The 13,082-nt window shown below is 49.6% G+C and overlaps 1 protein-coding gene across 3 annotated transcripts in view; it reads left to right on the top strand.

The window, feature by feature from the left end:
- Nucleotides 1–13,082, top strand: part of SSH2 (slingshot protein phosphatase 2) — a 120,646-nt gene that overhangs the window by 30,274 nt on the left and 77,290 nt on the right. For all 3 annotated transcript variants that reach the window (XM_053366537.1, XM_053366538.1, XM_053366536.1), the window contains exon 2: nt 12,003–12,046. In XM_053366537.1, the coding sequence (XP_053222512.1) occupies nt 12,003–12,046 (44 nt within the window). The remainder of the gene's footprint in view (nt 1–12,002; nt 12,047–13,082) is intronic.

Here is a 13,082-nt window from a genome sequence, read left to right as displayed (position 1 = left end):
GGTTATGCAGACAGGTGGCTGGGCAAGGTTTTTGGGTTCTGAGCTCAGGCAGGGCTGTTCCTAGGTCAAATGGGACCCCGGGGGAAGAATATCCTGAGTGCGCCCACATCCTTCCCATTGTTCAGCTTTGGGAAATGGTGGCGCAAGCCTTGCTTGCGATTGAAGACGGCGGCCTGGGCGGTTAAGCAAGAGCTTCGCGGAAGATGTGGCTTCTGAAAAGGAAATCATAAAACATTCTCCTTTAGATGTGGTTGGAGAGAAACAGTTTGCCAAGTTTGTCTCTCTCTCTCTTCCCTCTTCCCTCCCACTGTGACTTTCCTCCGCTGTCTATCCTGGAGAACAAGCTCGTCATTTTTCCTTTGTACGTTGATAGTGCTGAGACATATGAACATAGGAAGCTGCCTTATACTGAGTCAGGCCGTTGGTTCATCTAGCTCAGTGTTGTCTACACGGACTGGCAGCAGCTCTCCAGGGTTTCAGGTGGCAGGGATGGGATGCTGTTGGGGATTGAACCAAGGACCCTCTGCGTGGAAGGCAAGAGCTCTCTCTCAGAGAGAGGTGGATGTGCTTTGTCTGCTTCCATGCATGTATTCCCCACGGTCAAGTTGTGTGTTATTGGGGAAGTGACATAGCTCAGTGGTAGAGAATCTGCCTTGCAAGCTGAACATCCCAAATTCATTCTCCAGCAGTATCTCCAGGTGTAGGTTTGGGAAGGACCCCCTGTCTGAAACACTGAAGAATGCTGAGCTAGATGGACCAGTAGGTATAAGGCAACTCTATCTCTATCTATCTATCTATCATCTATCTATCTATCTATCTATCTATCTATCTATCTATCTATCATCTATCTATCTTCTAGGCGACATTTTTCCACCTTCGCCGCATCAAGCAGTTGGTCCCTTACCTTTCCCGCCCCGACCTGGCCACAGTGATCCATGCGATAGTCATCTCCAGGCTTGACTACTGTAATTCGCTCTACGCGGGGCTGCCCTTGAAGCTGTCCCAGAAACTCCAGCGGGTGCAGAATGCTGCAGCGAGGCTCCTCACGGGGTCTCTGCCATGGGAGCATATTCACCCAGTGCTTTTCCAGCTGCACTGGCTCCCGGTGGAGTACAGGGTCAGATTTAAGGTGCTGGTTTTGACCTTTAAAGCCCTTCATGGCCTAGGACCCTCGGACCTACGGGACCGCCTCTCCCGGTATGCCCCACAGAGAGCCTCAAGGTCCATAAATAGCAACACCCTAGTGGTCCCGGGCCCTAAGGAAGTTAGATTAGCTTCAACCAGAGCCAGGGCCTTTTCAACACTGACTCCAGCCTGGTGGAACGCTCTGCCTCATGAGACCAGGGCCCTGCAGGATCTGATTTATTTCCGCAGGGCCTGTTGTTCCGCCTGGCCTTTGGCTTGGAGCCAATTTGATTCCCTCCCTCTCTTTCTTTTTTCTTTTCCTTCTCCTCCTACGATGAGGCTAAATTTTAATATTTTAATGTTTCAATATTTTAATGTATTTTAATTTTGTTTTTAAGTTGTAATCATTCAACTTGTTTTTATTATTGCTTGTAAGCTGCTCTGAGCCCGGCCTTGGCTGGGGAGGGCAGGATATAAATAAAAATTATTATTATTATTATTATTAGTAGTAGTAGTAGTATTATCTAACTATCTACCTTTATTGGTTGCTTTCTCATGTCAAAGGCAACTGGAAGCAACTTGTAACAAGACAAACAAACAAAACCCCACATAGATACCTTAAAACAAAATCAAACAAACCTTAATACATGGAAAATACATTAAATACATCCCACCCATTCTAAGATGCCACAGATAGTTAGAGGCCAAAGGCCTGGTTAAAGAGGAAATAATTGCCTGGCACCTAGGACATATAATGGTGGTACCAGGCAGGCCTCCGTGGAGAGAGCATTCTACAAACAGGGAGCCACCGCAGAAAAGGCCCGTTCTTGTGTTGCCACCCTCCAGACCTCTCATGGAGGAGGCACACAAAGAAGGGCCTCCAATGATGATTGCAGGGTCTGGGTCAGTTCATATGAGGAGAGGTGGTCCTTAATGAATTGGGGTCCTGAGCCATGTAAGGCTTTATGGGTCAAAACCAGCACTTGGAATTGGGCCCAGAAATTGTTTGGTGACCACTGCAGGCAGGCTAGGCTCAAACTGTCTCTCCCCAGTGAGCAACCTGGCCACTGAATTCTGCACCAGCTGAAGTCTCCAGACTGTCTTCAAAGGCCATGCTCTATTTAGCAAGATCAGGACCACCCAAGGCTCACGATCTGGCGTGAGAGCTGTGTGTCAAAATCCTCGATGGGCTTCTCTCACTGGAAGAGAAGGCTTTCAATGCCTACCAGCCATAATGGCTGTGCTGTACCTCCACTGCTGGAGGCAATGATGCTTCCATATACCAGTTGCTGGAAATCTCAGGAGTGGGGAAGGCTCTTGTGCACGGATCCTGCTTGTTGGTTTCCCACTGGGGCACCTGGTCAGCCACTGGGAGAACAGGATGCTGGGCTAGATGGGCCCCTTTTGGCCCGTCTTACATCCTTACGGTGTGTTGCTGGCTCACTGTTTTGATGTGCTCTCGAGGGCCAAACAGCCAGCCCCTCCTCTGTTGCCCTAGCAAATAAAAACCAGCTGCCCGGCTGCTCAGAGGGCTTTTTGTTTTGCTGCCACCTCCTTGTTCACCCGAAAGGGTTGGGCTCTCTCAGAATCGCACACCTTTCTTTAAATACCTTCTGCTCTCTGCTGGGGTCCTGCCACTCCATCTAGGCAATTCTCTAGCCAGCGGTTGCCTGGATACCTTCCTCTTCTTGTTAACCCAGCAAAACTAGGTAACAATTTACTGCCTTTAATTACACCGTTAGAATCGCCAGGGTGAGATTTTTAACAACTGGAAGAAAACCTGACTGTTTCCTCGCCCTGCGCTGCTGCTGCTGCGTCCTGCACTCCCTTCTTCCCACCCTCAGCAAAATGCCGTGGTGTGGATCTCTCGTCCATCCTACGCCCGTCCCTGATAGAGCTGGACACTTTCCACCAGTTCCCCAAAATATCGCAGGAACATCGGAAGCTGCCTTAGACTGAGTCAGAGCACAATTAGACTTTTGTTCATTCCATGATTTTCCCTTACCCTTCTCTAACCGCATAAAGCCATCTTCTTTTCTTTTAAAAGCAGATTTGTTCTAGGGTGATAGGATTTTAGTAGAACCATACAGTTGACAGGGACCCCGAGGGTCATCCATTCTAACCCCCTTCAATGCAGAAATCTCAGGTAAAGCATTCAAGAAAGATGGCCCTCTGACTCCTGCTTAAAAACCTTCAAGGAGGGAGAGTCCACCGCCTCTCGTGGGAGTCCATTCCGCTGTTGAACAGCTCTTACTGTCAGAAAGTTCTTCCTGATGTGGAGTCGGAATCTCCTTTCTTGTTACTGGAAGCCATTGGTTTGGGTCCAACCCTCTAGACCAGGGGTCAGCAAACTTTTGCAGCAGGGGGCCGGTCCACTGTCCCTCAGACCTTGTGGGGGGCTGGACAATATTTTGGGGGGGAAATTGAACGAATTCCTATGCCCCACAAATAGCCCAGAGATGCATTTTAAATAAAAGCACACATTCTACTCATGTAAAAACACACTGGTTCCCGGACCATCCGTGGGCCTGATTGAGAAGGTGATTGGGCCAGATCCGGCCCCCGGGCCTTAGTTTGCCTACCCATGCTCTAGAGCAGGAGAAAATGAGCTTGTTGCCTCTTCCACATGACAGCCCTTGCAATATTGGAAGATGGTTCTCGTATCTCCTCCTAGTCTCTACTTTGCCAGCCTAAACAACTCCTTCAACCGTTCCTCATCTGGCCCGGTTTCATCTTGGTTGACCTCTTCTGCACACCTTCCAACTTGTCCATATCCTTCTTAAATTGTGGCTCCCAGAACTAGACACAGGTGTGGCCTGACCGAGGCAGAATAGAGTGCGACTATTACTTCCCTCGATTGGGACACTGTGCTTCTGTTGATGTGTATTGATTTTAATGGCCCAAACCTATGTTTTACGGTTTACAATTGAATCTCCCCCATGAAGCATCTCGCAGGCGCTCTTATAATCCCAGCACCCCTTTGGGAATGACTGTCTTAGAGGAAGTTCTTTCTGCACTTATTAAACAGGATTCTGGGTTGTGGAAATGGCAACCCGTGTGTGTTTGTGTGTGTAATAGAGAGGGAGATAGGAGTGGACGTCATTAAGATCAGAAAGGTCTCTTCCGTTGCTTCAAAGTTTTTAGCTCTGATGGCTGAAAGCAAAAAAATAGTGCAGCCCCTGCATGAAAGAGAAAATGCCCCCGTTGAGAGAGCAGTCTTCTTTGTTACATCTCTGCGACAGGCGGGACTCTGCATCGTTGACCTTAATATGCTAATTTGTGGCGCAACGTAGTAACAAAGAGTGCGTTGGCGGTCAGTGAGTGCGGCCAGCTGTCGTTCTTTTTTGTGTGTGTGTGACCTGCATAGGGTATCAGTAAAGTGTGTCACGTACTGGGAGAAGTTGGAGACTGGAAGGTCTGGGAAGCTGTGGCAAAGGATGGGTTGGGTATTCATGAATCATCTAAAGATTCTGGGTTCAAAGAGACAGAGAGGCCAGCCCAGCAGGCTGTCAGTCTGAGAAGGAAGTCTCCATTCTCCAAAGCAGGAACTTCAAGGGGAGAGTCCGGCGTGAAGCCGCCAAATTGAAAAGTTATCGAGAGATTTGATTCCATCCGCTTGGGGCATGAATAAGGACGGTAGTTTCCTCTCTCACCACGACAGGCAATAATGAACTTGACAGCGCTAGGATGGTTGTGTCAGTCACCCCTTTGCTGCTGCCGTGTGTGTTCATTGAATTGCCATTTGGCACACTCTGCATGGTTTGCAACTCCCCCCTCTTTATTGCTGTATGTAATGGGCACGCTTAAGGAATTTGATCTTGGCAAATCCAGTCGCAGGCTGACCCGCTTTGTACCTCGTCGACTTGGTTTCCCACCAGTTTTCAGCCTTCCCCAAACATTCCAGTGCCATTTCCAAAATATTTGCAATTCTGAGAGAGAATAGAAATGGCACCGTTCGACTAATTCAATCCCGTAGCTGGGGCAGGAAACCCTCCTCCTGATTCATGCCCACAGCAGTCAAAATCAAATTTCTCTCAAATTTTAATCCACGCTGGACTTTCCCCTTGGAATGGAGATGGCTTTAAAAGGAGATTAGACAAATTCATGGAGACTGCTATTAGTAGCTACTAAGCCTGATGGCTCTGGTTTGCCTCTACTGTCAGAGGCAGCAATGCTTCTGAACCCCACTTGCCGGGAATAGCAGGAGGGGAGTGCTGTTGCTCTCAGTTTCTGGTTTTCCAGTAGAGGCAACCAGTTGGCCATGGTGAGACTGGGATGCCAAGCACACCTCCAACCAGCCGTTGGCTCCAAAACATCTGCAGGCCAGCAGGTGGGCACAATGCATCCTCTGCGAACGTTCAGGGTGTCTGTGTGTGGACACGGTAGGAAGGGACTGCTGCATCCCGGTTTCCAGCTGTGGGTTGCACAACATGCCCTGAAAACTCCCGGGCGAACTTCCCGCTGCTTCTCCAGCCTGTGAGAGTGCAGGGGGAGTCCGTTTGCTCCCTTGGCTGCCCTCCTTCCTGTGGGCTGGCTACGGTCCTTGCGGTGTGAACTTGGGACCGTGGCTTATGTTTCAGCGCTGGAAGCAAGGACCTCTCAGAGGCTTCTGGTGGTTTTTCAGGAATCCAAGCCCCGCGCAACCCACCAGCCAAAACATCTACTTTACGCATACCCCAAAAAGTTGTTTGTGTGTATGTTAAATCCCTTTTTGGCCCACCCTTATTTTCCTTCGTCCTGGGCAGTGTCCAAAAGGGCTCTTGTTTCAGCAGGGTGGTACTTCAAATGGTTGGGCGTCAGGCAGCAATACAGTGGTACCTCAGGTTACATACGCTTCAGGTTACAGACTCCGCTAAGCCAGAAATAGTGCTTCAGGTTAAGAACTTTGCTTCAGGATGAGAACAGAAATTGTGCTCCAGTGGCGCGGCAGCAGCAGGAGGCCCCATTAGCTAAAGTGGTGCTTCAGGTTAAGAACAGTTTCAGGTTAAGTACGGACCTCTGGAACGAATTAAGTCCTTAACCCGAGGTACCACTGTACTTTTTCGTGTAAGCGGTTAGAGAGCTGGAATAGGGACCTTGGAGACCAGGGTTCAAATGATCCCCGCTCAGCTATGACTCAGCTATTCCCTACTTGGGTGACTTTGGGCCAGCCGCTGCCTCTCTCTGCCCCAGCCTACCTCACAGGGAGGTCAGGAGAATTGTGTCTGCCACACTTGAGCTCTTTGGAGAAAAGATGCACTATAAACAGTGCTTTTTCCTGGGGAAAGGTGGTGGAACTCACTACAAAATTTGTTGGTTTATTGCGGGCCCAGTAGCAGTGCCGCTGCCCCCCCCCCCCCGGCAGTTGTTAAATGGAAGTTGTGATTGATAAACTCAGGCAGACAATGATCTGGATTACAAATGGCCACAACTTTATTGATTACAGATATAAGTGGGTTTTTGGCTCAGGCGAAAGAATCAATGATTTGATTTTTAAAAGGTAAGGGAACTCAGTTCCCCCAAGTTCCAGCTCAGAAAAATGCCTGGGTATAAATGCAGTAGCAGTGATAGTAATTATGCAGATAGTATAATATAGAGGTGCCAGTTGGGTGGCATATTTATTTCACGAAACTGAGTATAAAAAACAACAACCCTCAAATAAGTTTATAAAAAATGATGAAATAATAAAATCGTCGGTAAGGGGGGAAAAACAGCAGTAATTTAACACTTTGAGAAAGTTTAAATAATAACAGGCTAAAAACAGATTGAGTTCACCCGCAAAGGCCCACTCCTCCATTGTCTCCAGAGACAGACGGATGCCAGCAAACAACAACAGATTAAAAGTCGCACCAGCTTTCCAAACGCCTGCTCTTCTTTTGCTCTGCCTTGGGGGAAAGGCCATAGCTCACCGGTGGAGCACCTGCTTTGCATGCAAAGAGGTCCCCAGCATATCTCTCCCAATCCCCAGAGAGCCGGCCTTGCTGCCAGTCACTATAGAGAATACTGACACTGTCACTGTCCCGTCTTCCTATTTAAACCAGCCTTTCGTTCAGAGCCATGAGGACTAGAACCTTGTTTTGCTTTTAGTGCAAGGGCTGCAGTTCAATTTCCCAGCGGCATCTCCAGGTGTGGGGCTGGACACTTCTCCTGTCTGACTGCTGCTGCCAGTCCATGTAAATAATGCTGAGTTATCTGCCCAGTGTTCCATTGATAAATCGTTTCTGAATCAAGGGCATCTTCTTTAACCCCCTCCCTCCCAACCGAATAAGAAAACAGGTGAGGATTGACACAAGGGTCTCCTTCCCCAGACTCCTCTGCCCTCCCTGTTGTCTCTGCTTCCCTCTAGTGGTGTAATCTGAAATTGCACGCCAAGGCTCGGCCATGCTCTGACGGGCCATTTTTCAGTTTAGGGAATTTATGAGCTTTGCTTCAACCTTACAGTTGGTGTTGTGGGGATAAGGTGGCACGTTCGGAAAGGATTGTCTTGGAAAGGAAACTTAGGGTGCTGCCCCACGTCAGGTCAGGCCAGTGGTCCATCCGGGCCAGTACTGTAGACACTGGTTGGCAGCAGCTGCATGCCAAGGCTTAGAAGGGTCATTCCCAGTGTATACAAACTGATCCCCCCCCAACCCAAACTTGCAGTTGCTAATAATTCAACCTGGCAGCAGCATTGTGGGGGTCTGGACTAGATGACCCTTTGAGTCCTCCTACAATTCTGGGATTCTGTACCTTCTGCATGCAAAGAACACCTGTTGGGGGGAGAGACAGGGAGATGGGGACATTTCGGCTCTGCTGAAAGACCAGGAGGGCGAAAACAACTTCTCCCTACACCCTTTCTTCACACTACATGCATTGTTTTATACATGCCTATTAAAGATAAAGGGACCCCTGACCATTAGGTCCAGTCGTGACCGACTCTGGGGTTGCAGCGCTCATCTCGCTTTATTGGCCGAGGGATCCGGCGTACAGCTTCCGGGTCGTGTGGCCAGCAGGACTAAGCCGCTTCTGGTGAACCAGAGCAGCGCACGGAAACGGCGTTTACCTTCCCGCCGGAGCAGTACCTATTTATCTACTTGCGCTTTGACGTGCTTTTGAACTGCTAGGTTGGCAGGAGCAGGGACCGAGCAATGGGAGCTCACCCCGTCGTGGGGATTCGAACCGCCAACCTTCTGATTGGCAAGCCCTAGGCTCTGTGGTTTAACCCACAGCGCCACCCACGTCCCACATGCCTATTACCCCCCCCCAAACCCTAATCTTATTTCTAAATGCAAAAGTCCCAAATGGCGGCACCTTTCCTGGCTGGGGAGTTTTACCAGCCTCCCAATGGTCATTGCACCTTTAGGGGCAGGTCTCCAGGACATTCCAAGCAGGGTGTTCCCCACCTCAAGAAGCACAGCTTCCTTCTCCAAATCTGACTTGAGACCCTGGAACATAGGGAGTTACTTTATATGGAGACAGACCATTGATTCATCTTGCGCAGCATTGCCCACACTGGCTGGCAGCAGCGCCTCTCCGGGGTTTCAGGCAGGGAGTCTCTCTCTCCCAGCCCTCCTTGGAGATGCCCCTGGGGACTGAACCAGCGACCTTCTGCATGCAAAGCAGAGTCTTGTACCACCAAGCCATGGCTGTTTTCTTCCTGACCTTAAATGGTCACGTTTCCAAATATCTCAGCCTCTCGGCTCCTTGGTGCGGGGAAAAGAGGGTGCTTTTCTTATCTTTTCCTGACCTCCGATGACTATCTCTGGCGCGTCTTACGTCAAGGCAGGCCTGCTCCTTGAGAGTGTTTCAAGCCCAGATAATTTAAATGCTCAGCATACTCTGTGGCGCGGTCCCATAATTTTTGTCCGGCTCCCAGCCTCTCCTGGCCGTTCCTTTCTGTGGCCAGAGGGCTTGTTGCAAAGTCCTGCTCCTGTGGCTCCTTGCCTTTTCCAAGGCAGATAGGATACGACTGACATACTTGGGATGACTGAGATGGCCTATAGTCATAGCTGGGGGGGAACGGGACGACTGTGTTTCTTCCCCCTTCCTTCCCCCACACCAATGCTGTTGACTTATCCAGAAGTTTATGTCTTTTAAGGAATCTGATATTACAAAACGCCATACACCTTCTTTTTAAATGCAGTTGTGCCTTAAGCCTAAAACTAAAAATTGGGGCAGATGGAACTCTTAAAATAAATAAATTGTAGGAATGCAACAAGGATTGATTGATTGATTGATTGATTGATTGATTGATGTCCCACCGTTTTCTACCTCTCATTTAAACCCCACGAAACACCTGTGAGGTAGGCTAGGCTGAGAGACCTAGTGACTGACTCCAGGGTCACCCAGTGAGTTTCATGGCTGTGTGAAGACTTGAACTCTGGTCTCCCAGGTCCTCGCCTGATGCTTTAACCACAGCACCACACTGATTCTCCATAAAACTGCCTTTTCCCAACCTGGACTGTACTCTTATCAACTCCCAGCCAGCACGACCTGTACAGGCAGCCAAAGGAATGAAAGAATCACAGAACTGTAGAGCTGGAAGGGAAGAAAGAGTGTAGAACTTTGATTTTAAAGTGTTATTTGCACCGTGTGGGTGGGTGTGGAGTCAGAGACATCTCTGGGCAGACTGTTGGGGAGTTGACCTCGCTTCCGATCTTTTGTTTAAGAACATAAGAAGATTCTTCTGGATCAGGCCAATGGTCCACCTAGCCCAACATCCTGTTCTCTTAGTGACCAGCCAGATCCCCCAATGGGAATCCATTTCCTGCTTGAATTCACCCTTCCCCCTTATAAGTACACCCAACCCTGTTATAAGGGGGTGGAACTTATGTACCATCTCTCATTTACAGAACTCATAAAACTCAAAAGCAGTTCAGAATATGCACAAAACCTTTAAAAGCAACAAATGGCAACCATTTAAACATCCAGATTGTCATATGTTCTTGCTTCCACTAAGAGCTTAAGCAAACCATGATTCTGCTAGCCTCCCAGCCGCCCCCCCCCTCCAAGCCATCTCTGTTTGGCCACCAGCTAGCATGAATTTTAAAAAGGATTAGACAAATTTTTGGTGAAGACGCTGACAAAAGCTCCTAGACACAATTGCTACATTCTCTCCAGATTCCGGGAATCACAATTGGGGTGGTGGAACACTGCCCTTAGCCTCGGCTCCTGCCTGCGGGGGCTTCCTATGGGGGCACCTGGTTGGCAGCTGCGAGGACAGGATGCTGGGCTCGGTGGCCTGATTCAGCCGCAGGGCTCTTTGGATGTTCTTAAACGTGGAAGACTGGTGATATGAGCAAGGTGGGTTTAGTGGCTTCTCTGCTCTGATCTGTGGCCTGATGGGGAGAAAAAACCTTCCCCTCCTCTGCCTCTGATGCGTCCCAGAATGCTTTGGGCTGCCGGGCATGCGCTCAGCTGGCAGAACACCCTGACACCTCGTTGCGGGAACTGGGGCTTGGCGGCTCGCAGAGGGAAAGGCACTTGCCCTGCCAAATGCGAGGCCTCGCTGAGCGTCCCTGCCCTATATATTAAAAATTATTTGTTCACACAGTTTTTGACATCTGGGATGTGCTTTTTCTTTGGTTGGGGGAGGGTTAGAGGGGAAAAAAACAGCCTCACCAGATGTGCCTGGCTGTTCCTCCGTCTTTGGGGAACATTGAAGAGGAAAACGAAACGCACGTTAGATCCGCAGGCTGGTGCCTGGAAGGCTGAACCAGCTGTGGACATCCTGCTCTGGCTGCCAGTTCGTTTCCGGGCTCAATTCAAGGTACTCACATTTGTGTTTAAAGCCCGAAAGGACTCAGGCTCCACATACCTGAAAGGGCACCTCTTTCCTCTTGGGTCCTGAGGTCAGCAGAGGGGGTCTCCTTGGTGGTTGTGCCACCCTCAGAGGCTTGTGGGGTGGCCCAGGGGAAGAGGGCCTTCTCTATGGTGGCCCCTAAGATGTGGAACTCCCTCCCCACAGTGCTGCGCCAGGCATCTTCCTTATCCAGCTTCTGGAGGATGCTGGAGACGGGCCTCTTTACCCTGGCTTTGGACACTTGAGGCTGCAGATTTTTAGGACCCACCTTATTTTTGTGATGATTCATTGTTTTAAATTTCTTTTACTATTGTGTCTTGATGCTGTGACCCATCCTGGGACCTTAGGGCGAAGGGCAGGTGATTAATAATAATCATAACTCTGGCTGAAATGCCAGCAGGTACAGACAGGTTTTGCGGCAGTTCTGGAAGACCTTGCTGTTTGCTTGTTTGAAAGAGGGAGGTTTTGGTTTTAGAACAACCACATAGAAGCCCTAGTCAGCCTAAGTCAGGGGTGGAGAGCTGGCTGCCCCAGACCGCAGGGTCCCAGCAGCCGGGGACGATGGAAGCTAGAAAGCAGAAACATCTAAAGAGGTGTGGGTGTCCATATAAGCCCCATAATTTGTACGATGGTACAAAGCTGGGGAACATTTTTATCCTTGACCCTGCCCACCGCTAGCATGCGGCCCTCGGAAAGACACTCGTGCTGGAATACGGCCCTCAAGCTGAAAAGAAACTGGATGCAAGAGTTCCACCAGGCTGGGCCAGCAACACTAAAGGCTCAATTTCTCATTGTTTTCAAATGAGATCTCGGGAAACGGCCTAAGATGCTCCTGCAGGTGAGCTCAGTGATTGAGCTGAGCTCAAGTGCTCCCTGACCTACGTTGTTCAGAGCTTTGTAAATCGACATAAGAACCTTTCCCCTCTGCTTTTATCCTCTCAACAACCCTGCAAGGTCTAGGTTAAGCTGAGAGAGCTTGATTGGCTCAAATGAGAACTTTGTGAGTGAGGTTCCGACGTCAGGTCCTAGTCCAACGCTCTTAACCACAGCAACACGCTGTCTCTTAATCTTAATAAGCACCTTAATCTCCCTTTTCTCTCCTCTCTTCTGTGTGCAGGAGGCGGACAGCGGGGAAGATGACTGCCGGTTCCAGCCCAGAAGGTACGTCTTGCACCTGTATACATTTTCTTGTACCGTTTCAGCTGCCCTCGATTGCCGCAGCCCCACAGATAGAAAGCACAGACACCTGGAGATGCCAACGGGGATTGAACCTGGGACCTTCTGCATCAAAGCAGCAGTTCTTCCACTGAGCTATGGCCCTTTTCCGAAGATTCCTAGAATCGTAGAGTTGGAAGGGACCCCAGGGGTCATCCAGTCCAGCCCCCTGCAATGCAGGAATCCCAGCTAAAGCATCCCTGACAGACGGCCACTCAAGCTCTGCTTAAAAACCTCCAGTGAAGTAGAGGCCACCACCTCTTGATTTTAAATAGGAACATCTGCAGTTAGACCATTGGCCCAGCCAGCCCAGTATCCGCCATGCTGGCTGGCAGCAGCTTTCCAGGGTTTCATGCCAGAGTTTTCCCCAGATGCTCTTGAGGGGGTCTTGCAGCAGAGCTCCTGCTTTGCAGGCAAAAGGTCCTGGGCTCAGTCCTGATTCTGCTGTTTAGTTTTTGTTGTGCAGGAATGGGGAACCTGGTGCCCTCCAGGTGCTCTTGGACCCCAGTTCCCATCATCCTTGGCAGCTGGGGAGGCCCCAGGGGCAAGGGGTGCTGGGAGTTGCATCTGGAGGGCCACAGGTTCTTCCCCCCCCCCCAACTGATCTCACCCGTTATTGAATGTATTTCATACTCTGCACTGCTGACCTAGCCAGTGAAGACCCCTTGCTGTGTTTGTGTGCATGCAAGAGATATTGAGGGGGAAATTCAATTAAGCTTGCATTTAAAGGCAAACCCACCTAATTTGCACTTTGCAACACAGTATGCGAACCTAAAGGCAGGCCGTCCCACTTCGAAATTCTCACTTCTATGAATTTTGCAATGCAGCAAAGTAACGCATACAAAAATGCACATCCTAGGATTAGGGTATCGATCAAAATGCATTTATCTAGTGAAAATACAGCATGTCGGAGGAAATGGCTCCACAAATATGTGTGCAGTAAGCAAAAACCGCATTCCAAAATGTGTGGGAGAAATTCACA

Source organism: Podarcis raffonei, chromosome 15 (assembly GCF_027172205.1).
Source record: "Podarcis raffonei isolate rPodRaf1 chromosome 15, rPodRaf1.pri, whole genome shotgun sequence".
In the NCBI taxonomy this organism is placed as follows: Eukaryota; Metazoa; Chordata; class Lepidosauria; order Squamata; family Lacertidae; genus Podarcis; species Podarcis raffonei.
This window is presented reverse-complemented; position numbering and strand designations above follow the sequence as displayed.